This window comes from Hydractinia symbiolongicarpus, chromosome 11 (genome assembly GCF_029227915.1).
Source record: "Hydractinia symbiolongicarpus strain clone_291-10 chromosome 11, HSymV2.1, whole genome shotgun sequence".
Lineage (NCBI taxonomy): Eukaryota > Metazoa > Cnidaria > Hydrozoa > Anthoathecata > Hydractiniidae > Hydractinia > Hydractinia symbiolongicarpus.
In genome coordinates this window covers 6,458,760-6,486,475 of record NC_079885.1, presented here as the reverse complement: position 1 = coordinate 6,486,475, position 27,716 = coordinate 6,458,760, and the positions used below count along the sequence as shown (strand labels likewise).

At 35.9% G+C, this 27,716-nt stretch overlaps 2 protein-coding genes across 2 annotated transcripts; one reads left to right on the top strand and one right to left on the bottom strand.

The window, feature by feature from the left end:
- Window positions 1-2,392: 2,392 nt before the first annotated feature.
- On the bottom strand, window positions 2,393-7,321 carry LOC130614189 (60S ribosomal protein L13-like). The gene is made up of 3 exons (XM_057435602.1): window positions 7,188-7,321; window positions 6,633-7,048; window positions 2,393-2,638 (listed from the first exon to the last, which is right to left on the bottom strand). Exons 2-3 carry the CDS (start codon window positions 7,044-7,046, stop codon window positions 2,417-2,419), a joined length of 636 nt encoding a protein of 211 aa, XP_057291585.1. The 5' UTR covers window positions 7,047-7,048; window positions 7,188-7,321; the 3' UTR covers window positions 2,393-2,416.
- Window positions 7,322-13,218: 5,897 nt separating this feature from the next.
- Window positions 13,219-26,017, top strand: LOC130614073 (RNA-binding protein 28-like). Its single transcript, XM_057435471.1, has 7 exons — window positions 13,219-13,414; window positions 20,703-20,861; window positions 21,239-21,964; window positions 22,213-22,272; window positions 22,646-22,885; window positions 23,487-23,955; window positions 24,887-26,017. Exons 1-7 carry the CDS (start codon window positions 13,264-13,266, stop codon window positions 25,632-25,634), a joined length of 2,553 nt encoding a protein of 850 aa, XP_057291454.1. The 5' UTR covers window positions 13,219-13,263; the 3' UTR covers window positions 25,635-26,017.
- The last annotated feature ends 1,699 nt before the right edge of the window (window positions 26,018-27,716 follow it).

The window sequence follows — 27,716 nt, the reverse complement described above, 5'->3', positions numbered from 1 at the left end:
TGTGGAGAGTATCTGACAGACACAAAAGATATGTTTAAATCCAACAATACCTTCGTCTAGAATAAATAAACTCCATTTCTCAATGTCAGACAGGCAAACAGAATTTCCTTTGGCGGACCGGATATCCTTATTTTTTTCTTTAGTTTCCCGATTTTTTTTTTTCATTCGTGGGGACTCAATGATGCTATTGAAGGCGGAACTTCACTTCAGTCGCATATCCAGCGTTGCCCGGCCATGCACCCATAACAACTTTAAAAATGCTTCGGCAAACTTCTCAAACGTACAGCACGGCCAGAAGCGCTTCCTAAACATTGGGCAATATGAATCATAGTCTATAGAAGAAAATGTTTGAACACACTAGAAACTGATCCTTTAAAAGTTTAAGTGACAGTCACTGAGAGTTTATTGAACAAAAACATACAGAGAGAACGGAAAGTGAAGATAAATCGAATTTAACCAACTTCCATGCTGGCTTTGGGCTAATTTTCTGTGTTACTGCATTTAATTTTGATGATTTTTGTTATTTAACCCTGAGACACACACACACACTGGTGTCCACGGAAGGTCTAAGCATTGAAAATCCCTCTATAAATTAGCAACAACTTAGAACTACTAAATTTTAAGATGCTAAAAAGTTCAAAATTCTGTTTTGGAATGTTTAAACATAATTAGTTAAAAGTTTTGTTTATAAAGATAAGCATATCACTCGAGCGATGTGCTTATTATTATTAAGACAAATTAGTCCGGACAAAAACTTTCGCGGACCGGAACTTTCGCGGGCAGAAATTTTCGCGAAATTTACGCAACAAAAAATTCGCGAATTGCAATTTTGATTTGAATTTCGCGTAAATCATAACTCACTTCGTTTGCGAGGAAAAAATCCTCTGCAAATGGCAACAATTCTAATTTTTTTTCTTCTTTTTTCTTATTAATAGTAATCAAAAATCAGCATTCATTACTGTTTCAAGGAATCGAATCTCCCAGAAATGTTTGTAGCACCAAAGAACAATAAAAACACCAAATGTTATTGTAGTAGATGATTAAAAAAGGACACATTTAGATTTAGATAAAATGACAGAATTTCGAATTTGAAGGTATCCTTGACTATTAATTACATATGTGATCAAATTTCCAGGTTTTGGAAATTCCTTAGACGCAAAAGCGAATGTATAAATTATATAAACTTATAGATATATAAAATTTTAAATATCAACCCGAGGTCTAAAATTATAAAGCATGCTTCTGAATGATCGGATGATAAGCATTTCATAGCTGTTAAAAGTAAATGGTAGTAGTAGTAGTGTGTATTTTTTTCGTTTATATATACAAGTTCGTTTATATATACAAGTTCCTATCGTTTAAAAGTATATAGAAAGTATATACATACATGAGCTAATAAAATAAAGATCTTAAACCATTACGGAGTTTCATACCGCGCAGGTCTGGTCCCAGTCAGTCTTAAATTTTTTCGTATTAATTCGAAAAAATGTAAGACCGGGGCTGGAAAGAAAGTAATTTTGCCTTATCACCGAACACATCTGAAATTACAGTACGGATAATTAATTGAACGCTTTCTTGATAATTAGTATTTTTATTTATATATTTAATTGTCTCATTATCATTACATCCCTTACAAACTTTCTTGGTTGTATCTATCACTAGCCCATTGGTGGCTAGCAACGATTTTGACTTTCACGCACGTCATAATTCTGCTCGGAACTTTAATGGGCTAAAACAGCCCGGATAATGAAAATTAAGGATTAATTTTTTCAACATTTATTTAGATATAATACAGCGTTTTTAAATTCTGAGCTTATGGGGAGTGTTTCAGGGTTTTTCTCCGGGTAATGATAGTTATCAATGTTTTTAGGGTCAGGGTTATATAATTATGCAAAAAAAAATTTTTTTAAAAGGGTTGCTTATCGATTAATGCATCAAGAATCTTAATTCACTCACCCCGTGGGTAACATTGTTTAAAATGCAGTGAGAGTTCCGCAGTAGTAACAACAAATTTAATTAGGGCGCCGTATCGATCAATATTCGCTGTATCCGTCTATACCGATTTTTTGATGGTTATTTATTTTTTTTAAGTAATTTATTTACTGCCTTGGTGTGAATGTTAAAAACAGTTCGGTTTCTTGTTTATAGAGACGCGACGCCATATTATAAAAAATAAAAGGAGATTTCAATTACCGGAACACATGTCACACAATCATGAAGTTAAGTCTTATCGATACAAACGACATAAATTTTATTTTTTTAAAGATTTGGTTACTATCGGGTGCGCGAAAATTTGAAGTGCTAAAAAAGTGGCGAATTTTAACACAAAAGTTCTTGATCGTTTTTACCCAGCAATTCTCGAAACAAAAAAGGTAAAGACAAAGAAAACAAGTTTTTGCTGATTAGCGATATTTATTTACTTTTTAGAAGCCTTCATAGTAGCATCAGCTTCCGCCTCTCGAGCGCGTTTCGCGCGAATACCAACCAAACGAGCATTGGCACGAGCAACACGCATTGTGCGAAAAACGCTGATTTTACGTTCTTCGTCAGTGATAGCACGTGCTTTTGTTTCTGGCTTTCTTTGAATCACAGGCAAAACAGGTCCTTGAAGTTGGGCAGCAACAGCAAGTTCAGATGGCTAAAAAAACAATAAATAAACGAATAAACATTTCACTCACTCCCTTTTAAAAGTATAACGGAACAATAAATAAAATTTAACTGAGCTCAGCATAGTATATGTGTAAGCACGATTCTATCATACGAACGAGACTATTATCTCATCATTGCCCAATATACAAACTTATTTAGAAATAAAAAGTAAAAAATGTTTTTGAACTTATATTCTCAAGAAAACAAATACTTTAAAGTCATGATTTCTCATCAGATAAAAGCTCAGTTCAAGTAATTTAAAAATGTGACAGGTCATGACCCTGTCAGTTAGGCTAAACACTCCTTGCAAAATACACGAAATTGTGCATGCAAAATTAATTTGTTTATTACTAAGCCATAAATTGGTTTGTTTTATGGAAAATTGGACTGGTTCAAAATCTCCTGGTGATAATAATAAAAAAAAATATTAAGAGGATTTTCAACAAATGATATGAAAAACAATAAAGCGAGAAAAAAATCGATAAAGCAAGAAAAAAATCGATAAAGCGAGAAAAAATCGATAAAGCGAGAAAAAATCGATAGAACGAAAATTAAGCAGACAGAAAAATTGTTGCAAACGAATAAATTATTGTCAATCCTTGTAATTTGTCAATTCATGTAATTTGTCACTAACGAAAAAACATTTGTACACACATGGTTACTGAAAAGTCACTAAATTTAATATTTGGTTTTTATAGGCCCTTAAATGACATAAGTTGATAAGTTATTTAACACATTTCAGGATTTACACTCACACATCAGAAAAAAGAATGTTTTTGATAAAGTTAACAAATTATGCCCTGTAATCTCTCATCTGAATGTCTATTGGCAGTAACGTTTCTGACATTAAGTTCTAGGCATATTTTTTTTCAACTGCACCTATTTATGAGTTCATTGAAATACAAAATACGGACTGTGGAGAATAACAGTAGCTTAAAAGGTATTTGAGCTCAGTAAAATATTTTATAAGCATTAGTGTTTCATACGAACGAGACGTTATTTCATCATTGCTCAAAATTATTAAATTCTTCTTTGTACAATATAACTAATAAAAAACGCATTGTATACACAAACATGCATAAATTCACTATTTTTCCAGTGTATTCAATGTTGAGTTTATGTAATTTGTTATACCTCAAGTTGTTCATTCCTACACAAATAAAGTTTAAGCAGGATGTGGGCAAGAGGAGTACGTTTTAACACACATTTTGTAAATACTATAAGCCATGAAAAAACAAGTTTAAGGTATTTTATGCATACAAATCAAAAAACTAATACCATTTGGTACTATTTGATACCTTTAAGGAAAACCTGCATTCACATGGCAAAGATAAGAGTACATTCTGGCAAAGGTAAACGTATAATTAACAACAGTGTAAGCAGGACAGTAGATGTCAAGAGGCAAAAACTATATTTTTGCATTTAGCACATGAGCAAATTGAAGGCTTGATTAAACATTTTATTGCACGGCTGGAGACAGAAATCTGGCTTCAAGCAATCTAATGCACTATGAAACACATCTTCATAAATGGCAAATTGAGATTACTTCTCAACACAAACAAAACTGAGCCCTTTTAAGGACTTACTCTTGTTTCTAGCACGAACTTGATTTGAGCACCACTTACCGGGTATTAAAAGTTTCAGTAAGTTTAAACTTTGTTTCGTAGACTATTTTCAATTTCATAATATAAGGATGTAAAAATAGGCAGTGTAAAATAAACGGTGTTGCAAAACCCGGGGAAAAAGTATTGAGCTCAGTAAAATATTTTATAAGCATTAGTGCTTCATACGAACGAGACATTATTTCATCATTGCTCAAAATAAATTCTTCCTTGTACAAGGTCATTAACAAAAAACACTGTATACACAGACATACATAAATTCACTAGTTTGTAGTGTATTCGGTGTAGTGTTTATGTAATTTTTTATACCTCAAGTTGTTCATTCCTACACAAATGAAGCTTAAGCAGGATGTGGGCAAGAGGTTCAGAGTTAAGACACAAGCAAATATTCAGCAGTTCATGTGGACAAATCTAACATTTAATTACATAAAGTTATTTGTGTTCTTGGAGACAGAAATCTGGCTTGGAGCAAATTAATGCACTATGAAACACATCTTTATATATGGTTTTCATTAAACTGTGAACTAACACATGAACAGTAAAACACTGTCAATGTGCAAGCGAATTGAGAATGTGCGAACTTCTCAACACAAACAAATAAAAACCAATGTGAATTATATTTAGCATATGAGGTGATATGACCAGTGTTTTGATTTTTGCATAAAAAACAATGGAAATGAGCACAAATTAATTATGTTTGGCTATGACATGATACTATTTGCCTTTCAAAAATTTAACAAAGAAGAACTTTGAAACTGTTTGTTTTGCTAATCATAAGTTTTGCTTTAAAGTCTAGGAAATTAAATGAAGCATCGTTGAAAATAATACAAGAAAAAATTTAGTTGAATACACAATACTATTTTCAAAAACCAAAAACTATATTTATAGAACATTTGTTCTGATAAAGATATTTATTTTAAATCATAAAATAAAACTGCTCTAAACAATTAGAATGTATTTGTTGACATCTCTGCAAACTTATTTCACACTATTAGCATTTTACCAAATAGAAAGGCCTAATCAACACTGTTGTGGCAGCAACCGTAGGACTATACTTTGATCTTAAAATCTTGAGGACTTGAAGAATGGAGGAGGATAATTGGGTAAGAAAGTGTAGAGACTTGATAGTTGCTGGGGCAATGGCCAGAGGAAGACCGAAAAAGACTTGGCAGGAGGTTATAAGGACAGACTTGATACAAAGAAAGTTGAGTTTAGATTTAACACAGTCTAGATCAGATTGGAAGAGGGTCATTAATATACCCCGTCCAACCCATGCTAGCATGGAAAACTGACGTTAAGCCAAGAATGATGATGATGATGGGAACCATAGTTTACAAATAAAAAGATTCAGTTCATATTCAAATTATAATGAACATTCAAGCACAACTTGTTATCAATCGTTAGTTCTTTTTAAGTGTAGGATCTACCATATTACCAACTTACTGACCATTAGTTATATCTGAGACAAGTTGGAAAGTATTGTAATCATTCTATCTAAAATGGCTCAGAAGAAAATCCAGTAGATCTTAAATTGGAATAAACATATCCCATTTTCTCAAATAAGATTACCCAATTACAAAAAATGTGAACAGAGCAACACTATCTGTAAGTTATGAACTTATATGTAATTAGTACATACCCTCTGTAAGTACACACAAAAAAAACAAGGGTGCCGATTAGCCGCATATGCCGTAAAAATGAGCGTTTTTGTGCGAGTTTGCCAAAAAAACTCGCATAGTCCCAAACAATGCCCGAAAAAAAAAAAAAAGATTCACGACAAATGACTCTCGAAGAATTATTTAAAAAAGTATAAAAATTAAAATGAACAAACTATGTGGTAGTGAAGTTCTTAAACTGTTTTTTATGATTTTTGATAAGATTTACTTAATGAATAACTTATATATAAACTCTATTAACTCCTTTCTGTTTAAACGCATTCTTTTAACTGTCGTCCGCCATGTTTATGTTAAAAGGTGTTGCATTTCAGGAATGTTCCGGGCGAATTCGGGAAAGTGCGGGCGGTTTCCGCGGACGACCGTCAATTCAATTTAAAAAGTTGCCTGAATTGCCTGTGTATATGCGGGCGTTTGTGGCTTATCAGCAACCTCTTAAAAAATTATGGTTATAAGGGAAAAAATTTACCTTATATAGGTACTTATAAAAAATTAATTTATTGGAAAAAAATTCTTTCACTGCAGTGCCTGTTGCAAATTTTGCCTATACAGGAATGTATGTAGATGTCCATTGTTTTCGACACCAAAACAATAGGATAACTAGCTACTATATGTAGCGTTTTTGCAGTCAGCACCCTTGATTATGTAAATAAAGTTATACAGACATTAGGCATAATGATTATCTTACCTCACTATCACCTTGTTTTGGTTTGCTTTGTTTGCGTGGGAATATAATTAACTTGCTCTTATATTCTTTTAAGCGTTGCACATTGGATTGCAAAGATTCAGTAGATCTGTTTTTTCTTCTGTGATCAACACTAATACCAATTGTTCTAGCAGTCTTTACTGATATTCCAGCTGTCTTTAGTTCTTCAAAAGAAAAACCTCTACCACTTCTTAATTTTGTGTTATATTTGAAAGTTGGGCAACGGACAACTGGTTTCAGCGAACCAGCGACAGGCCTTGGGGCAATTGCAAGAGCCTTCTTTTGACGAGCTACTCTTCTTCTCTTCTTACGTCCTGGTTGATTAAACCAAGTTCTCACATAGTTCTGCCAGTCTTTGTGGAAATGCCCGTTAGGTAAGATGTTGTTGTGCTTCATTTCTATGTTAAAGAAATAACTAAAAAATATTGGGATAAACAAACGATCTAAAGACAATAATTGCTCCTTGAACAAATATTTAATGAAAACTATCAAGATTATAAAGATTTACGAAGAGTTACAAAGTGTTATAAATCTTACTGCAGAGCACAATCAGTAACGAGATGGAAAAGGGCAAGCTACCATTTACCTGGGCCGTATGTTTTTCATACGGCCGTAAAATTATACGGTAACGATAAAGAACTTTCAGGTCCTGAGCTTACTTCAATGATATTGAGATAAAAGGACTGTAAAATTTGTTAAATTTATGGTTTCTAGTCTTTTTTCCTAGTTTGATGTGTCATCATCTCATCTCCAATCATGTTTGCCCTTTAGTTTTATTTTAGCCTTTTTAATTAAGTTTGTTTCATGTCAAAAAATTGCCAATATGAAATGCAATTTGCCGCTCGCAAACTTGTTTTTACGTCGTCATTTTTTTATACGTGGTTGTATGTAGCTCTACCCAGCGCGAATAGCACATATCAAAAATCGAAAAAAAAGCTCAAGATTGCTGGACTTATATTGAAATCAGAAAAATAATCCAAAATATCAATCCTACAATTTCTCCAAACAACTAGTTGTAGCTATGGAAAATTCCGGAAAAAAGAGTCACTTAAGAACTCCTCTCGCAGAAATTATGATAGTTAGTAGTTAGTAATAAACCAGCCAATCAACGTCGTCTTCAGGACCCCTTTTCACTTAAGGACAAAAACCCACAGTAAAAAAAAGGCAAACAAAAAACTTTGGTGACGAGGTTGCCTACCTAGCTTCGTACCTTGCCTACTACTACTGTGGCGCAGTAGATTAGTGGTTAAAACTCTCGTGTTTTGTTGCAGGAGACCGGGGCTCGATTCCTCTTGACGGCGATTCAACATGGGCGAGTGAATGTAGATAGGAATCAAACCATTTGCGTCATAATTATGCAATGTTGATCTGAAACATAAATAATATATACAATGTTATTGTCCATGGTTATTGTCTATTATTCCCTATCTCCCCCCAGTCATTGGGGATCAAATGACGATAGAGATGTGATTTACGACAACTAATTCATGATAAAGTCCTGAAGATATGCTGGTTGACGGTGCTCTCTCGTAGAGCGACGAATCGAAGGTAGTGGTGACGTTGGCAAAGGTGAATCAATGCGAGGACTTTTATCGGACTGGAGTGCGGTAGAAGTGCCCTCCTCAAATACGGGTTTCCGGGTTGCAACATGTTCAGCTGGTGGAGGCGGAGATTTTGACAATCGAGGCTGGTCTGCAGAGTGGCTGCTGTCATCTATATCGCGATCCGACGGTTTGGCTGGTATCATTGGCGAGGTAGTCGGTGATATGGTGCGCCAAGCATCTGCAAGCCGCTCCAAATGGTATGTTAGGCTGGATGGGTGTAAATTTCCGAAGAAACTGACGATTGCGTAATGTCACTCTCCGAGATCCATCAATGCGTACAACGTACTGATTGTGTTGACGAACTTCAATCACCGATCCGGTTCTATCCCACCTACGCGGGTATGGGCCAGTTTGGTTTTGAACTCGAACATTGTCTCCAACACAGAGGGGTGTCAATCGCTTTGAGTATCGAGATAACCTCTCAGCGATGGCCATGTGCCGGCGTCTAAGGGCCTTCTCACGATCCTCAAGCATGCTTACCCATGTCGGATGGGGAAGGTATTTACCAGGAAGAATCGGGATAAAGTCCTTGATGGGGCGTCCGAATAAACAAATGGCAGGTGACAGTTTTGTGGTTTGGTTGGGTGTGTTGCGATATTGCAGCATGGCACGTTGGAATGAGTCTGTATCGAGGTTGCCACTGGGGCCGACATTATCCATTAGCATCCGTTTAACAGTCTTAACACCAACTTCAGCTCTGCAGTTGCTATGTGGGTACGCGACCGATGAAACACGATGGTGGACACCCCAGTTTCGAAGGAAGGTTGATGTAGATGATGCACATAACTCTGGCCCCCCATCCGATGCGAATTCGTCGGGTATGCCATACGTGACAAAGGTGCGGCGTAGACAATCAATCAGGCCACTGGCCCCATTCCTGGCTTCTTCCACGATAGGCCAATTCGAATACCTATCAACACAAACAAGATAATTGTGACCGGCATAGTGGAAGAAGTCACCACATAGTTGTTGAAATGGATAATCAGGATAATTGAGAGGGGTCGGTGGAGCTGATTGTTGTGATGGTGCGATGTGGTCGCAGCTTTTACACCCTTGTCTTAGTTTGATGATGTCAGAAGTAAGGCCAGGCCAGAAGACGGAAGATTCTGCTCTCAAGGTCATGGATGTGACTCCGTGATGTGCAGCATGCAGGCTTGATAAAATATTGGAGCGTAGGCATTTCGGAACAATAACCCTGTCCTTGTAGAGAGCGACACCGTCAACTGTTGAGAGATGGTCGCGATACTGGTGGTAAATCTGAAGATGAGGTGGTAAGTCTTCCCGATTTCCGGTAATGCCAGATTCAATTAGATCTACCAGTATCCTCATTTCCTCGTCCGCGGTTGTTGCTGAACGGACGTCCTCCCAAGTTGTAGATTTCAATGAAGACAATGCAGTGGATGCAGCAATACAGGAGATATCATCAGGCAGTACTAACTTTTCAGGAGTCGGATCACCTGCCGGGTGGCGTGACAGTGCGTCTGGAACTCGATTTTTCAATCCTGAGATGTGTTGCATGGAGAATCAATAACGTAGTGTACGTTCCTTCAAATTCCGCAATCGATTGTTAGGGATATTGTCGAGAGACCGGTTGGTGAACAGTCCAAGCAAGGGCTTGTGGTCGACAGCGATGATCAGGTCCTGGCATCCTAAAACAAAATGTCTACATTTATCCAAGGCGTACGCTACAGCTAACGCTTCACCTTCAATTGGCGAGTAACGTGATTCAGCTGGGTGGGTAAATCGGCTACCCACGAGAACAACTTTCCACCCCGTATGACAACAAAACAGGGTTTCGGCCATGCAGGAACAATGTTTCTGGTACAGCCAAAAGCCCACCCCGGTTTTAGACCAGTCGGTCGCAATACAAGTGCGTCTGGATCCATCAAAAATTGTTACTCCCTCTTCTATTTCATCGACGATTTTCGCCTTAGACGTAGCAAAGAGTTCATCTAATCGATCGTCCCAATAAAATTCGGATTGTGGCTTTAGTAGGTCACGGAAGGGTGCCATGTTGTCGGCCATGCTGAACGTATATGACACCTGGTTGACTAAGCCAAACCAAGATCGCACATCTGTTATGTTCTTGGGAACCGGAAAATCGGTGATAGCGCGTAGGGTGGTGGATGATGGACGGACATTGGTCGGGGTGATCTCAAAACCAGCAAATTCAACAGTATCGTGGGCAAATTTGAATTTAGATGGGTTCTGGATAATGCCGTTTCGCCCACATGTATCTAACCAACGAAAGGTATGGAAAAAACATTCACCAATGTCACTTGCCCATAATAAAGAGTCATCAGTCACCTTAATTTTGTTCGGAAAATCGGATACTATAGCATCGAATCGCCTTGAATATCCGTCGCCTGAGGTGATGTAACCTTGTGGTAGGGTGCAGTATCTGTATCGACCCCAGGGCGTGATGTACGTTGTTAAATGGCGATCCTCTTCGCGCAGTGGGACGCTATGATAACCGTTCCAGGCATCCGATACTGTTTTCTTTGTGTGCTGAGGAACTGTACGCACCTGATGAAACGGGGATGGTGTGTGATGTGTTTCCCGTGTAGCATGTTTGTTGAGTGCTTGAAAATCAACACAACGTCTAGGTTTTCCATTCTTCTTGGGGCACACGACCATTCTGTGACACCAGGTCACAGGTTCACCAATGGGTACAGGCTCAATAACTCCGAGGTTGACGTCCCGGTCCAAATCGGCTTTGACCTGCTCCTGCCAGTGGATGGGAACCGGTATGGGAGAATGATGTGCAGTCGGTTCAGCATCCTGGTCGATCATCAGTCTAACAGGTGGTCCAGACATCAACGGTAACGGTTGGTGCTCACATGTGTTGAAAGTGCTGTCTTTGTAATAATTTAGAATCCACTGTTCAAACTTTTCACGATTCTGTTCTGTGGGTGGAAATGGCAACTCCTTGGGAATGGGAGGTGGTACCGTTCGTTTTGGACAGGCACATTCGTTGTGTTGTAGTGGACCAGTGATAGTATTGGCACCGATAGATGGAAACTCTGCAGGTATAATGCCAAGGTCAACACATGCACTCCGACTAAGGTAGAACTTATCTGAATCATTGGTGACATAGGTAAACTGCTTGGTCTCCTGAAGAGAACCGTCCTGACTAATGCCAGAGATGCGGAGAATGATAGCACCTAGTATCTTGATGGCTTGTCCATTAGCTGCATCCATTTTCATGCGGACCGGAATAAGATCTTTTATATTAAGGTGAAAACGTTGCACCCATTTGAAACCGATGAGGCAACTCTGACATCCAGTGTCTGCCATTGCTGGGATGGATATGGGCGATTCTCTAGTTCCGTGAGGGATTGTAAACCCCAACTCCTCGTAATCAGTATCAGCGATTCGGACAGCTAGATTAAGGAATGGCTGCGATTGAGATGGAGTTTTCTTCCACATGTTCTTACGCTTGTCGTGACAGTGATGGTCTGCTGGGTTGGTTCTACTCTGCTTAAGATTCATAGAACAGAGTGAGTTGAAGGTGTTAACGGATTCTTCAACAAGAGCGGTCTGATCAGCTTTCTTATCCTTGTTTTTCTTGTCCTTGTTGCGACGCACATGATCGAAATGATGTAGGCGCTGACAGTGTCCACATGAGTGACTGAATGCGGGGCAGGAAGATTTTCTGGACTGTAATGAATTACCACTATGACAATGTGTTCCGCAATATCCGCATTTCTGTGACGAAGTGTCTCGTTTGGAGTCGACATCATTTTTGGGCTTGGTAAACGAGTCTCGCTTTCCCTTTCGGTATTGACTGTGTATGACACTAGCCTGATGACTGTCAAGTAAACGCGTGGCAGATCGCTTACCAGCTTCTTTTGTTTCGACGAATTTCATAACCTGCTCCAGGGGCATCTCCTGGTTGGTGTGGCCGAGGAGTTCCAGCTGGATATCTGGATCTGCAATGCCTCGACTAAGTACGTCTCGCAGAATATGCTCTGTATAGTCAACGTCATAGTTACACTCAGGGCACGATACGGTGTATTTGCAAACGCCAGCCTGTCCTTTTGATCTCGCACCAAAGGATCGTATCGATTCTTCAGGTTCTTGACACATGTTGTTGAGGGCTACGCGAGCGACCATTACGTTTTCTTCTCGAACGGCGAGGGATTTCATTGACGAGAGGATAACATCTTCACTTTTATCTGCCAGCATACCAGCAGTTGATCGTGTCAAATCCCTGCGTAACTGTTCATCACAGCATTCTAATAACTGCAAGACAGCGTCCCTGCCTGTGATCTTTGTAGCTGTTTTGTATTCCCTCCATCGGGTAAGAAAGTATGTCCAGTCTTCTGATGATCCGGCTAATGTGATGGTTGGGCGCTTCACGCGCTCGATTTTAGCGGAGGATGAGGCGGAGAAACTACCATTAGAGTGGGTGGTGGCGTGGGTAGTTAGCAAAGCAGCAACAATGACGGGGTCCAGATCTGGTGTAGCGTATGAGCAGTCGGGGACTGGGCAATCAACAGACGGCATATTGTATGAAGCTCTACTCAGTAAGATTAAACAAATTGATCAACATAGATAGGAATCAAACCATTTGCGTCATAATTATGCAATGTTGATCTGAAACATAAATAATATATACAATGTTATTGTCCATGGTTATTGTCTATTATTCCCTAGAATGTTACCATAGCCCCGGGTTAACCCAAGCCATGTGAGGGAAATAGGGGAGATGGCTCGCTGTATGGGCCGTTGGGATGTTGCCGGAGTTGTCTAGTAGAGCGCGGGCCCTAATTGGGTCTGCGTAGGCTCAAAATGAGCATTAAATACTCTAGGAGACTCTCCATCTAAGCCATGGCACCTCCTGGAAGTAATATATCCCTCGATATTTGTGAGGCTAGCCATGTAAAATTTGCACATCTAGCTATCTATCTATCTACCTATCCGCCTCATTTGCGCCTCTGCGCGTGGGTGTTCTGATAAAACAGGGAGGGAAGAAGTAAAAAACCGCCCTGTTACAGCATTTCAATATGGCTGACAAGCACGAGGACGATGCAAACGCTGCTCCTAGAAAAACAGTGTTTGTGAGGAATCTATCATTTGATACCACCAGTACACAATTAGAAGAAGCATTTTCCGAATTTGGACCTATTAAAAAGGCGTTTGTTGTAAAAGATCAGGGTGAGTTTCTTGTTGTGCTAGCTAGCTTACTTTACCAAACAAAAGAGAGAAAGAACAATTATCTTAGTTAAGGTGGTAGTAACCCTTTTTTAGCTGTCCAAATAGCTGAATTATTTACTCAGTGTTTTATTTATACCATTTTTTTACTATTTCCTAAAAATATAGGCCTTAATTCATAATGACATGATGTTACTTTAATACCAAATTTTAACACCAAAAAATTTGGCTTCTACGAGCTCCAACTTTTTACAATCTTGCTATCGTCAGCTTCTGTTTTTAAATGAACCTTGGGTTAAAACAGTGTGCTGAGTTTTTTTTTTGTTCATTCATATTTTTTGAACAATAGCCTCTTGTTTTTTTTCAAATTATTCTGTGCAAACATCCCGCTGTTAAAAGAAAAATGCTCTGAATAAAAAGATTTCTGCACACCGTATCATGACTGCATGGTTCACATGTCTGAAAATTTTAAAGTAAAACTAAATAGCTATCAAAAGTTAAAGCTCATGCAGTGTAGCATAATGAAAATTGTCTTAAATTTTTACATAATGCGCCATCTTTGTTGTTATTAACGTTTCTCTTTAATAATTATGTAAGTTCTTTCTGTACAATTTCGCAGGCTCGTAGACTTAATCAGAAGTAATCAATTATTCATAAATTTCATTTTAAAGAGTAATTGTTGAAGCTGAATATTTTTGGTGAAAGATAATAGTATTTTAGCTATAAAAAAGTGTGTTATTACAGAAAAAATATGGATATATAAAATTAATCTTTTGCAACTTATATATAATGTAAAAAATTTTTTATTGATTTTTAAAAGGGTTACTGCCACCTTCAGGATACTGTAAGGGTATAGACACATTGTCAGTATATATATTCATTATTTCTCAAAAATAATGTTTTTTTCTTCAAAATTATTTGTTAAATATAAAAGCAAATTAAATTGTCTATAGGCAGTACGGTATCTTTCCCCGATCCTATTGAGTTAATCACTTGATCGAGTGAGTCGGCACTGGTGGCAATTTTTTACGACCACCCGATTGAGTGAGTCATAACAAGCGGTAAATTTTTAGCTAGCTAAATACACAAACAAACCGAACGTGCTTGGGAGAGACTTAGTTCTTGCTTAGCATCTAGTCAGCTTAAACTCTAGAGACAGCTAACTAGCTATGTTAAAGATAATAATATTTCTCTACTATACTTTATGTCAGATATGATAAAAAATATGCACATTTTTCTCTACATAGCTTGCTATATACTGGCTTTTTACTAAACTAATTCCAAGCACATGTCTATAAGACAACTAAAATGAGCTTCAGAGGCACAAAATGTGCAACCTATAGACTGAAAATATGCACCATATAGTCAATCCAACTCAAGAAATCATCAATAGCATTGGAATGACACGGTGAATTTTTTTAAATTGTTGAAACGGTGCAAAATAAGTTTGACTTAATGTAAACAAGAATTATATTGCACTTTTGGCAGCGGCTTGCCTTTTTAAAAAGCAATTTTAAGCAAGAAACATACTTACCTGATTCAGGTAAGTCTCTCCCGATTGGGTGGTTGCGCACTCACTCGATCAGGTTATTTACCCCGATTGGGGGACAGTCACCCGATCGGGGAAAGATCCCGTACTGATAGGATAATGTAAATATAAAATTTTTTTTCCAACTAGCCATAAATCCACATCCTTGTTTTTCACAAAAACGTCTGAAACTCCCCTCCGTTTTATTTTTTTTTTGCGTTATATTTATCAATCACTTTATCATTACCATAGCAACAATACTTTGTCACATTTTTTCGAAAAAGCGTGTCATTCGTTTTTTATTTGAAATTTTGTGAAAAAATGAATTTTTGCTCGCTTTTTTGTGTTTTAACCTGTCTCTTTCTTTAAATAATCAAAATATACAATAATTGTGACAAAGTCAGCAGGTATCGATGAGCACACAAGTGCAAAGTTTTGTTGAATTTCTCCATCGTGGAGGGGAGTTTCGGACATTTTAAAGCTTACCTCCCACTTTAAAAAAAGTATTCGAAAATCAACTCATAATATTGTACTAATTACGAAAAAATTTCTTTTGGACTTATTTTGATTTGTTTGCAAGATATTTGTTGTTGAAGTTGTAAAATATTAGCTGGAGAAGAAGCTTCATGCCAGTCGCCTTCTTGTGTCCTGATTGTAAATAAATTCCTTCGCGGGAGGTCTTGTGACGTCAACTCCTGGATGATAATTTTGCTGACTCTGCCGTTGGCCCATGTTTTTTATATACAAAGCCGTTTTATATATGACAAAGCGGTTGTTGTTTTTTCAACATTTGTAATGGGTACTAAAGATGGGTTTGTAACAGGTATATACTGAGCATAAGTATACACTTGTAAGTTGCGGGCTTTCTTAATTTTGGCCAGTAAAAAGTCTACAAAACCTGACAGTGAATCAGATTCTAGCTGGGAAAGCTGACATGAGGATGAGAATGGAAGTGGAAGCAATAGCCTAGTAGTGAACTATGGCCTTTTTAGCTGTTCCGATGCTCTCAGAATGAGATTGGCTCTTTCCGACTTGTGTAGAGACTTCAATGCCCACAGGAGACGGGTCGCGGTGCCGGAAAGTATATGTTAAAGTAAAAAGAAGCTATTTAGAGCTATCAGAGCAAACCATGGCGGGTGACATTTTATTTTACTCTTTCGAAAAATGCTGCGCTGTGATCCCTAAGAGTTTGTGTTGGTTAGAAGAGTTAGACTCCGAAAGCATTTTTAATTTAGAAGATTTGCAGAAAAGTTCATTTTATGACTACACTATTGGCAGCGTTAATAATCACGACCATGTGGAAGTAAACATAGAAAGAACGGGTGCAAAAACACAACCCTGGGCTTATTATAATAACAATTCGAGCAACCACGATCCCAGGGTCTATAGCGTTCTTTGGTATAAGAATGAAACGCGATAGATTAATATAAGAAAGGAAAAAAGAAAAAAAAAAGAAAGAAAAATCAACAACGTGCGCAGAACAAAATAAAATCCCGTAAATCCCCTGCCTGGTGTACCACAATATAATAGAAAAGTCTTAGACGCAACGTAGAAGAGCGAGCACCTATACCAGAATTTTCATATGGCCTAATGCAAAAAAAAGTAGACAGAGATTTAGAATTGCCAAAGCTTTTTTTGCCAACGTTAATCAAAACATTCTAGTGATTAAAACTCAACTTTGAAACGGTATTGACTCTGTTAATGAGTACACGCAGCTCGCTTTTCTTGCCTGTTTGAAGACTGGCAAAGGAATGCTTTTCAGCGCTATACTTCTATTATTCTTATTACAAAAAGCCATATTTTATAATTATTAACAAAATTAATCTTAGTTGCAATAATTTACTCTTCTTCTTTTTCTCTGAGTTATCGTTTTGCGGCAACATGTTCAGGGGGCCTTTTTTGCCATCCGGGAGATGACGTCAAACTGGGTTTAATCCGAAAAAATATTTATACACAAAAAACTGTGGCTTTATATTAGCTTTATTATTTCAAATTTTACTTAATAAATGTTAAATTACAAATTCTCAACATAATATAAACAGAATAAGATGAACTTTTTTTGAAGTGGGAGGTTTAGCTTTAAGTCATATGTATATATACATCGTGAAAAACAAACATCTAAAATTCCTTGAAAAGATTTTTTCGCAACCTGACCTTTACAACAATAGCCTATTCAAAGATGTGCAGAAGGTGTTAAGCGAACTACAGACAACTTATTAAATATTTAAACTCTGTTAAAAGAAAAATCTGTTGTGCTGAATGTCAGTTGGTATAAAAGACTAGAATGTTCAAAGTGAGATTCACACATATATTTATTTGTTCGCTTTTCAAAAGAAACTGTGTTTGAAGTTTGCCGACCAAAAGAAGTAAATCCTTTTTTATACTACTACCAATCAACATTTTTGAAAAATATATAAATATAGAAGTTGGTAGAGAATAACAAACTCCACAAATATTTGAAAAAAAATTTTATTTGTAAAAAAATTATATTTATACCATTACAGTATCCTTTTGTTTCCCTAAGTGTACCTAGCCACACTTTCATATCTTTCTTTTTTGCACGATAGGAAATTTTCCCACCAACGTACTCCACTTTGTACAAAGGGTAGCTCAATAAAATAGAGCATTTGACTCCTCAAACAACATTCAGAGGGATAACGCATAATCGAGGTATCTATCAATACAATTAAGGTGTATTTTTCTTAACTAAAGTATATTTACAGTTTTTTCTACCAGACGTTTTTTAGTTTCAGTGTGTGATAACTGAATGCAACAAGAAACAACAGCAAGAGCGTGCAGACCTAATTAGGGTCCTTTGTCTGGTGGACAACTTTTTACAACATCAAACATGAACAAATATGGACAATTTTCACTAAATAAATGGCATAAAATATTGAAGAAAAAAATCCCAATTTCGCGCATACTAATTTTGGCGCACATACCATATAAGCATAGTAATGGTATAAGGCGATTCAATTCAGCATTGCTGCGGTAGTGATGATTGGCATTTTGCCTAATTGATGAATAGCATTTGTGCTAGCTACATCCGCTATTTTGCTGGGTGAAACAAACTAGTTTGTAAGGAATAGAATGCTAAAAAATGTGGAAGTGGAAGAATAATTAGGTAATGAAAGGTAATCACAATAAAAATCTGTCTGGAAATGATACTGTTCTGCCCAATCTCAGGATTTAAGACTGGTTAGACTTTAAGACTGTTCAGCCAGTCTTAAGACTGGGCAAGGTGTCACAAGATTGGGCAGGAGACCATGTTAGGCTAATCTTTAGACGCCTTTTAAATTTTAAAGAAGGGATGTGCCACACAAGCTCTGTTGTTTGCAAGACCCAACAACCATTCTCAGGCACATTAAAACAACATATTTAGGGTATAATGATAAACAAAAAACGAAAAACTGTTGAATTGACCAGGCCAATTTTTGGAAATAGTAAAAATCGTAGCTAGCTATAGCTAGCACGTATTATACATTTGGTATTTATATACAGCTCATAGTGACCAAATGTTTTTTAAAAAAGGTTTATATATAAAGAATCAGATAAATCGTTAGCTGTTAACTTCATTTTGACATTTTGAATGAGAAGTTTAGCTAGCTATAGCTATAGCGATAGTCAGCCATATATGGTTAAATGGTTTCAATTTTTTTATACACATATATTTATATAAATGGTATAATTTTTTGCCTTTTGATTTGCTGAGAAAAGCTTCAATTTAAAGTTCCTTTTAAGAGGTACAGTCTAAAATTGTCACTGTTCTCTTTGTTTTCCACAATTGTTTTAACATTGGACATGTATGTCTGTAGATTGGGCAGTCCAGTCTTAAGACGGGTTACATTTCAAGATTGAGCAGAATAATACTTAGCTATCTAGATGTTGCTAAACCTCTTAACGTTGTTCTTAAAACTCCAAAATGTGTCTAGCTCTGCACTCTCTTAGCCTTAAATACAGAAATTTTTCACCTCCAATGAAAAGTATGACGTCAAACCGAATCGCCAAATAAATTTTAGTGCATTTTTTGAATTTTGCGCGAAAAAAGCACTAAAATTTATACGCCTTAAATTTTATACCGATAAGGTTTATATATATTAACTTGTATTTAAAGAAATTACAGCTTACCAGGCTAAAGTTAGATGCGCTTTATTTTGATATATACTTACCTTGCACATATTGTCAGACGTTACAATGATCAGTGTATACAATATTTAAATTTCTAGGGCCATATCGCTGGTAGTCAAGTTTTCAACAAAAAGGCGACCATTATAACTTTATTAACTGCATCAATGAAGTGTATGTCAGGGAAAACTTTTAAATATGTTATTCACCTTCAAATTAAACCCCCAATATAGCTTAAATAAGCGAATAACAGTGTAACTATGCTGTTATATTTTAAATGCTAATATACATGCTTTTATTTTTCGCTGGTCACATCGTCTTTTGTAGTATAATAGAAGGAGTAACTTTCGCTTTATTGATAGAACCATGTTTATATAGCGAAGGGTTTATAAGATAGCATGCTTTCAGTCAAGGTATATCTTAATTTACATGCAACAGCCAACAGCCATATTAAATTGTATACAATTAAAGTAAGCGAAAATATTGACATGCCACCAATTTGCGATTTCGGTTGAATGAAAACAAGATGCATCTACAGCTTATTTAAACGAGAAAGTTTCCATGTAAATCACATGTTTCCTTCATGAATTTTTTATTGACTTAAAATCGTTTCTAGATCCACCTTAATTCAGATTTGATATGCTTTATTCTTTTCTGTCATCAGTAATTTTAGACCTGTTAAGGGATGTCCATTTAAACTTTATCAATGCATAGGTATTATAAATGTGAATTGATAAACATAAAATTTTTGGCCAAAATGACACTTGCTTCATCCAGGTCTTTTAAATTTTTACTGACGACCCCATATTTCATTTGTTCAGTCCACAGATATTTAAATCATGCGTCTACACCATATGCACCAGTTGTTTAAGTGGCTTGCTTACTTTTTCAAGTAAATATTCTGAGGTGGCTAAATCAATTTACCCATGGTGTTATCAATACGTACCCCAGACAACCATTGAAACCACCTCAAAACAAAAATGAATGTCCAGGATAAAGGTCTAACCTGGCAGGAAACGGAAGACCCAAGACTTTGGGGCATTTGCCCAGGGTCCTTCCACCCTCATCAGTTTAAATAAGAGAGCAAATTACATGAGAAGAATGGCATGCTCAAAAAAGTTGCTGAAATGAATCAGGAATTTTTTTGAGTAATATTCCGTCAATTGTTTCCAGAAGGGACCAAAGGCAGTTCTAGAGTGTTTAAAGCTCCCATTTAAACTACATGAATCTCTGAAATTTCTGCCCTACTAGAGAATGATTTTATGTGGGCATTGGTCACGCAACCTTTCATGTGCGTGTTGAGTGCTCTTCCGACCGAGCTACAGTGAGTTCCATATTTACCAAAGCTGTGACCTACACCAAGGCAAAAGCTTTGGAAGATAATATGTACAGGACAAATCTGACACATTAGTTTTTTGTGATATAGGTCTTTTTTTAAACTTTGCAACTGCTTGTGAAACAAACAAATATTTTAACAGTTTTTTAATAATAATAAAATTTACAGTTTCCTCCTAATAACCCTTTTTCAAAACATCATTTCTTAGAATTAAAACTAAAATTAGAGATTTCTTAGAAATAGAATTGCACTAAAATGTAACTGTTGTGTATATACTTAAAGAAGATCAAACAAATTTTTAGATAATGCTTCTAAATGCAGAGGATTTGGATATGTTCAGTTTGTATTGCAAGATGACGCAGATAACGCAGCTAAATCAGTTAAAACAATCAACAGCCGTAAAGTTAAAATATGCTATGCAAACAAAAAGCCTAAACACCAGAAAAGAAAAGAGAAACAAGGTATATATAACTTATTGCTTTGCTTTCTGTGACAAAATCCAGCAACCTTTAACGAGGTGTTAAGTTCTGTTCTTTTTAACAATCAAAGTCAATCAAACCAATGAAACAATCAATTATACTGAAAGAAAAAGTTGGCTGATCTCGTTAAAACTTAATATGCTTTTTTTACATTAACAGAATTTTGCTTTTTTTTAATTTTTGTTTATGTTGTAACACTGGGCCATGTGTGCATGTTCAAATAATTTTATTTTAAATATGAGGCTTTCACAGCTTGATCTGTTTCCTTTTATAATTATTTACAAACTAAATAGTACATTCCATAAATGTCCTAAAATTGAATAAATAAGGTAAGCATTTTTTTACTATTGTCTATGTAGGTAAGAGTGCTGATAATGATGAAGATCTTGATGACGTAAAGTTACAAGAAGATAAAATAGTGAAAGAAAATAAAATAGTGAAAAAAAGTGATAGTGAAAATCATCAAGTAGAGAAAAGTGTGAAAAGTGATAAAGCAAAAAGTGGTGCACATGTTCAACGAATCACTGACAGGACAGACTTGCAAAGAACTATTGTTTTAACTGGATTGACATCCAAAGTAAAAAGAAAAGCTTTTCGCGTTATGTGTGAACAATTTGGCGAGATTGAAAATATTGTTTACCCTGTACCCGAAAGATCTGAAGTGACAGCGTTCATTCGTTTCAAGGAGTATAAAGCAACTATCAGAGCAATACAAAAAATTCCTGGCCGGAAAGTGAAGAAGTCCCACGCATTATCAGCAGTTTTGCTAACAAAAGAGGGAAAAAATCCATCGAAGAAAATGCTAGGCCTGTCAAGGTTGATTGTTCGAAATTTGAATTTTAAATGCGATGAAAATGACATTCGTTCTTCGTTTTCAAAATTTGGAAAGATTCTTGAAGTGAGCATCCCAACCAAACATGTAAAAAACAGAGAAATCAAAATTGGTTGTGCATTTGTTCAGTTTGAAAATCAAGCCCAAGCAAAAGCCGCTGTGGATGCATTAAATATGACAGAGATAAAGGGAAGAACAGTAGTGGTGGATTGGGCTGTCTCCAAAGAAAAGTATGAGGAAAATAAAAATACTGGTAAGAATTTTTTATTTTTATTTTAAAGTGAGACAAAACCTATGAAAAGAATAATGTTGTTTAACCGTTTTTTTTTATTTATTTATTTATTTTATTCTTTTGCCCAATTGAAACTGGAAAATGCATAAAGTATGAAATTAAGAACAAATTTAAAGTCTACCACCTGGATCAGTAGTTTTGATGATTTTATTTTGATTGGATTCCTAACTTTTGTGTTTGTTGCCATGGTTGCATGTTTGTTTTCATAGAAACAATTTCCAAAGTGAACAAAAAGAAGGAGAATTTGACAAGCGTCAACAACAACAGCGGTGAGTGATGGCAATGATGAAGGAAAATCAAATATTGTTGATAAAATATTGAAAATAAGAGTTGGAACTTTGTTATCTTTTAATGTGTGCTACCGCCCAATTTGAGCTAATTAATTTTCGGACAGAGTGAGATTCGAACTTACACACTTCAAACTTTCCGATTCCAAGTGACAGTTTTACAAAACTGGCGCCGCTTGGCTATCCTTCCACAGAACGAATCGCCACTCCGGATCCTTGGGGTTGGTATCCCACTCTGTCCGATAACTTAGTTTAACACTCCGGAGGTAGTCCAAACCAATAGATGACAACTTTCGAATTGTTTTCTTGTGATAAATAACAAGGATTTTTAAATGTTATTTTTTTGTAAATCTAGAAACTGTAAAGAAAGACAAAGACATTGAAAATGATAATAGTAAAATTCCTACTGATGGTGGTGATGCTGATGATGATGTGACAGGTGATAGTGACGAAGAAGAAGATGAAGAAGGAGAAGATGAAGATGAAGAAAACAAAGAGAATGGGAGTGAAGAGGATGTCAGTGGAGACATGGAAGACAGTGATGACGAAAATAAAGTTACAAAAGTAGTGAAGAAAAGTAAAGACGTTAAAGAAGGTATATTTTTATTTTAAAAGCTTGGTTTTTTAGGTTGGAGCGTCAATGGTTATTTTTTTATTTGCTAAAAAGTCAGTAAAATTGCAAAAAACTGAGCAACTTTATAATTTCATTTTTTTATCTACAGATTTAGATGCACAATTTGATTTAAATATGTGACGAATATTCTGCTTCAAGTAAGGAGCATGAAATTTTATAGTCTGATACCCCGTTCTTTCTTACGGGTGATGAACTTCCCTGAAATGGAATCTTCAGGTTCAAAGATTGAAAAACTTGTTAATTTTGTCGTGTGTGGTGAGAGTAAAATTAGTATCGTACATATTATGCAAAAACATTGGAAGTGATGTGCATGAATATTAGGAGTGATCGATAAAAGTAAATTGCATGGAATAACTTTCTCGGATTCAGCAAATTTAACTCGAAGGATCAGGTTGAGACGCAAAAATAAGTGCCCACTAAGAGAATACATTATGGGGATTACAACTCTCTGCACCAATGAATTTCCTTTAATTCTGCCTGACGCAACAGTTTGTTTGCGGTGCTGTAAAGTTAGTATCGCTTCGTGTATATTAATATTATTTTTTCTACTTTTTGTTTAAAGGGAAAACTGTTTTTCTGCGCAATCTTTCATACGACACAGATGAAGAGACAGTGGTGTCGCATTTCGAAAGATTCGGCGAAATAGAATATTGTAAAATTGTTTACGATCAAGAAACCGGTCGAAGCAGAGGCTCGGCTTTTGTAAAGTTTAAAGAAAAAATATCTGCGGAGAAGTGTTTAGAAGAACCACAGAATTCTGAAGACGGAGGGACGTTTCGTATAGATGGTCGACCACTGAGTGTGTCCTTAGCTGTAAGTCAAGGTAAGCTCGGTGAGATCAAACGCGTGCAGGCTGACAACAAAAAAGAAAAAGACAAACGAAATTTGTATTTGGCATATGAAGGAGTAATTACTAAAAGCTCTCCAAGGTTTGAGAGTTTATCAGAAGCGGATTTAAAGAAAAGAGAGAAAGCATTGGCAGAGAAGAAAACAAAACTGAAGGATCCGAACTATTTTGTTTCTACTACAAGGTAATACTTTTTTGATTTAAAAAGTTGTGTGCACAAGGATTGTTCAAGCAAATGGAAATGAATGACGAAAATACACGCCCAAGCGTTAATTTAATATTTCGCGGCCTTAGAGAACCTTTTAAAGTGGGAGGTATAAAAAAAGAGGAAAAAATAAAACTGTATGTGGGCAAAAGATGGTAGCAGCGAAAAATTTGGGCTTCTTTTTTTTTAATTTGTAACGGGTTGTAACTCAGGAGGTAGTACAACATCAAACTCTACTCAGTGGTCCAGTGGTTTTTTACAAGTGCTATAGAGTTGAAATTTAACTTGTACAACTTGTACAGCTATAGCGAAGTTGATTTACACGTTTTCTTGTCTGCTAAATATTTTTACCTAGTTAGCCCGACTACCATTGCAATTCTTGTTGTTTCTAGCAAGTACCTAGAAACTTAAAAAAAATTAAAGATTTTTTTTAAGGTGGTTTAAACACATGCATGTCAATTTACTATTCTGTTTGATTCATGCGTAGTTATTCCCGCTAATCGGAGAAGGGGAATATTAAAAAAAGTTTTTGCTGATCAGGAAACATATTCATCAAACAACTATACCGCATTGTGGAAGACATATGATGAAGTCTCAAATCAAATGTCTAATACAGTGCATGTGCAGCGTAATTTATGCAAGAGACTTCTTCAAATTTGCATTGTAAATCCCCTAATTTTGCATCCCCATCTTTTGAGAAATTTTGGCGAAAATAAAGTTTTACGGATTTGAGTGCTTCCTAAACCTCGCGGGAGTAAATTTTCCCGGTTTTCGATTTTACAATAAAATTTAAAATTACGAGTCTATGTCTTCGCTAAAAGCTGAGCCCACGCCATTGGCTAATCAATAAAATAATTTCACGCTGAAAAATACAGCGGTACAGCTTTTCAACGTTGTGATTTCCTTTCAGGTTATGTATTCGAAATCTTCCGTTGACAACCGACGCAAACGAATTGCGTAGTGCGCTTCATAAACATGCTAGCAACGAAATGAAAATTACAGATGTGAAAGTGATGCGAAGCAAAGATCGAAAAGATCAAAATGGCGTTCCTCGCTCCCTCGGGTACGCTTTTGTCAACGTTGACACACATGAGCATGCTTTGGCGTTACTTCGGGCTACGAATAACAATCCGGATGTGTTTACTGAGAAGAGAAGACCGATTGTCGAGTTTTCTGTTGAAAGTACGAAAGCCTTGAAGTTACTGGAGCAGCGGAAACTAAAGAATCAACAAAAACTTACGCAAAATGAACAAAGTTCAGAAGAACAAAATAATGGAGAACTTGAAAAGACATCGACGGAGAAGAAAAAATCTCAGTGGGAGAAACGACTTGTGCGATATAAAAAAAAGCGGGAAGAAAAAAAGAAAAACAACCTTACAAACAAGTCGAATGATGTTGAACAAAATAATATCAACTTTGTAAATTCCGCTAAAAATGGCGGCGATAATAGATTAAAACGAAAACATTACGATGCACCTGTGGAAAATATCAGTAATAGTGAATCTCACACGCCTGTGAAAAGAGGGCGGAAGGTGCGTCAGAATCACAATGCCAAAGAAGAGCAAAAGTTTAATTCACTGGTGGAACAATATAAGGATAAACTTTCTGGTTCAAAAATACAGAAAAATAAAAAGAAAGACTCTAGGTGGTTTGAATGAAGAAAATGTATTTATTTATATTTCAGGCTACCAGCTTTTCATTTGACAATCTTGACAGAACTATTTTCTCACATGCCTCTTATAACTATGTACTTTTTTGTTAAATGAAGAATTTGATTTGAGATTTTCGTTGTCTTACAGCAAAAAAAAAGTGCCATCCTGGATTGGCGAGGACGAGTCTGTCAAATAGTTAATAAATGGGTTTTTAACATTGCGATCATGGAAATAATTTTGCTCACAAGAAAATAAATGAAATATAATTTGGGTGATAGGCCGTAAGCAGACATCCTTCACATAGATTTTTTTTCTATTTTTTGTTCATTTAGTTTATCTTTTTAGAAAGAAGAGAGCATTTGTGTCCGATAAGCATTTTAAATGAAGAATTCTCAGCAGTTGTTTTTTGTCTTCTAACCTAAATAAGTTCTGGCAGTGATACATGTTTTACTTGTTTTTGGAAAGCTATGACACTAAGAAGCTTCCAACTTTGTCCCCAGGGCATACCATTATTTATGTTATTACAAAATTAAAAAAATTTCTGCAGTTCTTTTAAAGGGGCTACGAAACGATTCAAAAAATTCAATATCCGAAGAATGGTGTGTAAAAAACGGACCACTCAAAAGGTCAAGGTGCAAAAAATTACACACTTTAGAACTATATAGACGTGTAGGCAACGTGTTTATGAAAAATTAATTTATGATAAATTTGCCAGTATTCTTTTTGACGGTAAAATAAACTACGATCTGTAAAGTATGTTAAATATCAGTAAATCGAAAGTTTGTTTTAGGAGGGAACAAAGACAACACAATGAGCTGCATTTGTTAAAAAATGCTGTTTTACTAGCTTTTTGAAGGTATTTAATACCTCAACTAAAAAGATTTTAAAGTCATGGTTGTTGATTATCGAATAAATGATAGAAATCCAATATATGTAGGGAGCTTTTCTGCCTCGTGATCATAAACTTTTCCGCCGCCATTAGCTCGATTTTCGTGTAAGTCACTAAAGTCGAAAACCTACAGCCATTTCGAACAATCAAATTTCACAGTTTAAATAAATTTGAAATTGAGTCGAATATCAAAATTAGGAACACAATGAGAAACTTTCAATTCTGAAAACACAAAAAAAATAATAAACATCAAGCACTGGGGTCCTTTACTGGTTTCTTATATATAATAGGTGTAGGGTTTAATATGAAAGAAGGGTGTTAGGGTGGTCATTTATATATCACCATATTTTTTTTGGGATCGGTAGCTCCTGCCCAATAGGTTGCGGATTCGATCCATACATTAGACCATCCTCTAGTTGGGTAAGAATTCCAAAGGTTTCTGTATAGCTTAAATGGAAGGTTTAAGAAACGCTTTAGTGTTTTTTCCTTGAAACATCTGGCAAGGTATAATCCTGGATAATGATGATGCTAATCACATAAACATAGTTATTTAGAAGTTTACACAAATTTTCAAAAAAATATCTTACTCCAGAATGCTATATACCGAGCATAGCAAGTGTCTCAACTTGTCCTTGACACTTTTGTATGCGCTTTATGGATAGATTAGTCTTCCATAATCCATGCTCAGAAGACCAAAAGCTTAAAACTAGCTAAGGATCATATTACTCTTCTCAGGTAGGTCCAGGTTAATTTCATATGAAACTTGGAATGTTAAACGAAGTTTTGACGACCTCGTAAGGGATTTTTAAAATACTCATTCAGAATGTATGCCAGAGTTTGGCTTTATTCTTCCTTAGTTTTACCTTTTCCTTTGTCACATCATATATATCGTTTCTTAATTTCTCGTCGATTCGAGCGTTTCAATTTCTTTCTAGCCTTTTCAGTTTTTCTCATCGCGGTTTTCTTTTTATTTAATGTATATAAAAATTTTTTTTTTTTTTTTTTTTTTTGAACACTTATTTATTCTTAATCTATAATTTTTTTCATTTTTATATTTCATTTTAGGGAGAAGAACAATTTTGTACAAAATTGAACCCAAATAAATGTTAATAATAATAATAATAATAATATTCTAATTATTTTATTGAATAATTTGGTTCGAACTAAATTATTTAATTTAATTTATCCGCCCCTAATAC

Bases quoted from the DNA above. Each gene is read 5' to 3' on its own strand.
- LOC130614073 (XM_057435471.1), top strand. From the start codon at position 13,264: ATGGCTGACAAGCACGAGGACGATGCAAACGCTGCTCCTAGAAAAACA. The intron at 22,273-22,645 runs GTGAGTGATGGC...TTGTAAATCTAG, and splicing joins AAGCGTCAACAACAACAGCG to AAACTGTAAAGAAAGACAAA. The intron at 23,956-24,886 runs GTAATACTTTTT...ATTTCCTTTCAG, and splicing joins TATTTTGTTTCTACTACAAG to GTTATGTATTCGAAATCTTC.
- LOC130614189 (XM_057435602.1), bottom strand. From the start codon at position 7,046: ATGAAGCACAACAACATCTTACCTAACGGGCATTTCCACAAAGACTGG. The intron at 2,639-6,632 runs GTAAGATAATCA...TTGTTTTTTTAG, and splicing joins CAAAACAAGGTGATAGTGAG to CCATCTGAACTTGCTGTTGC.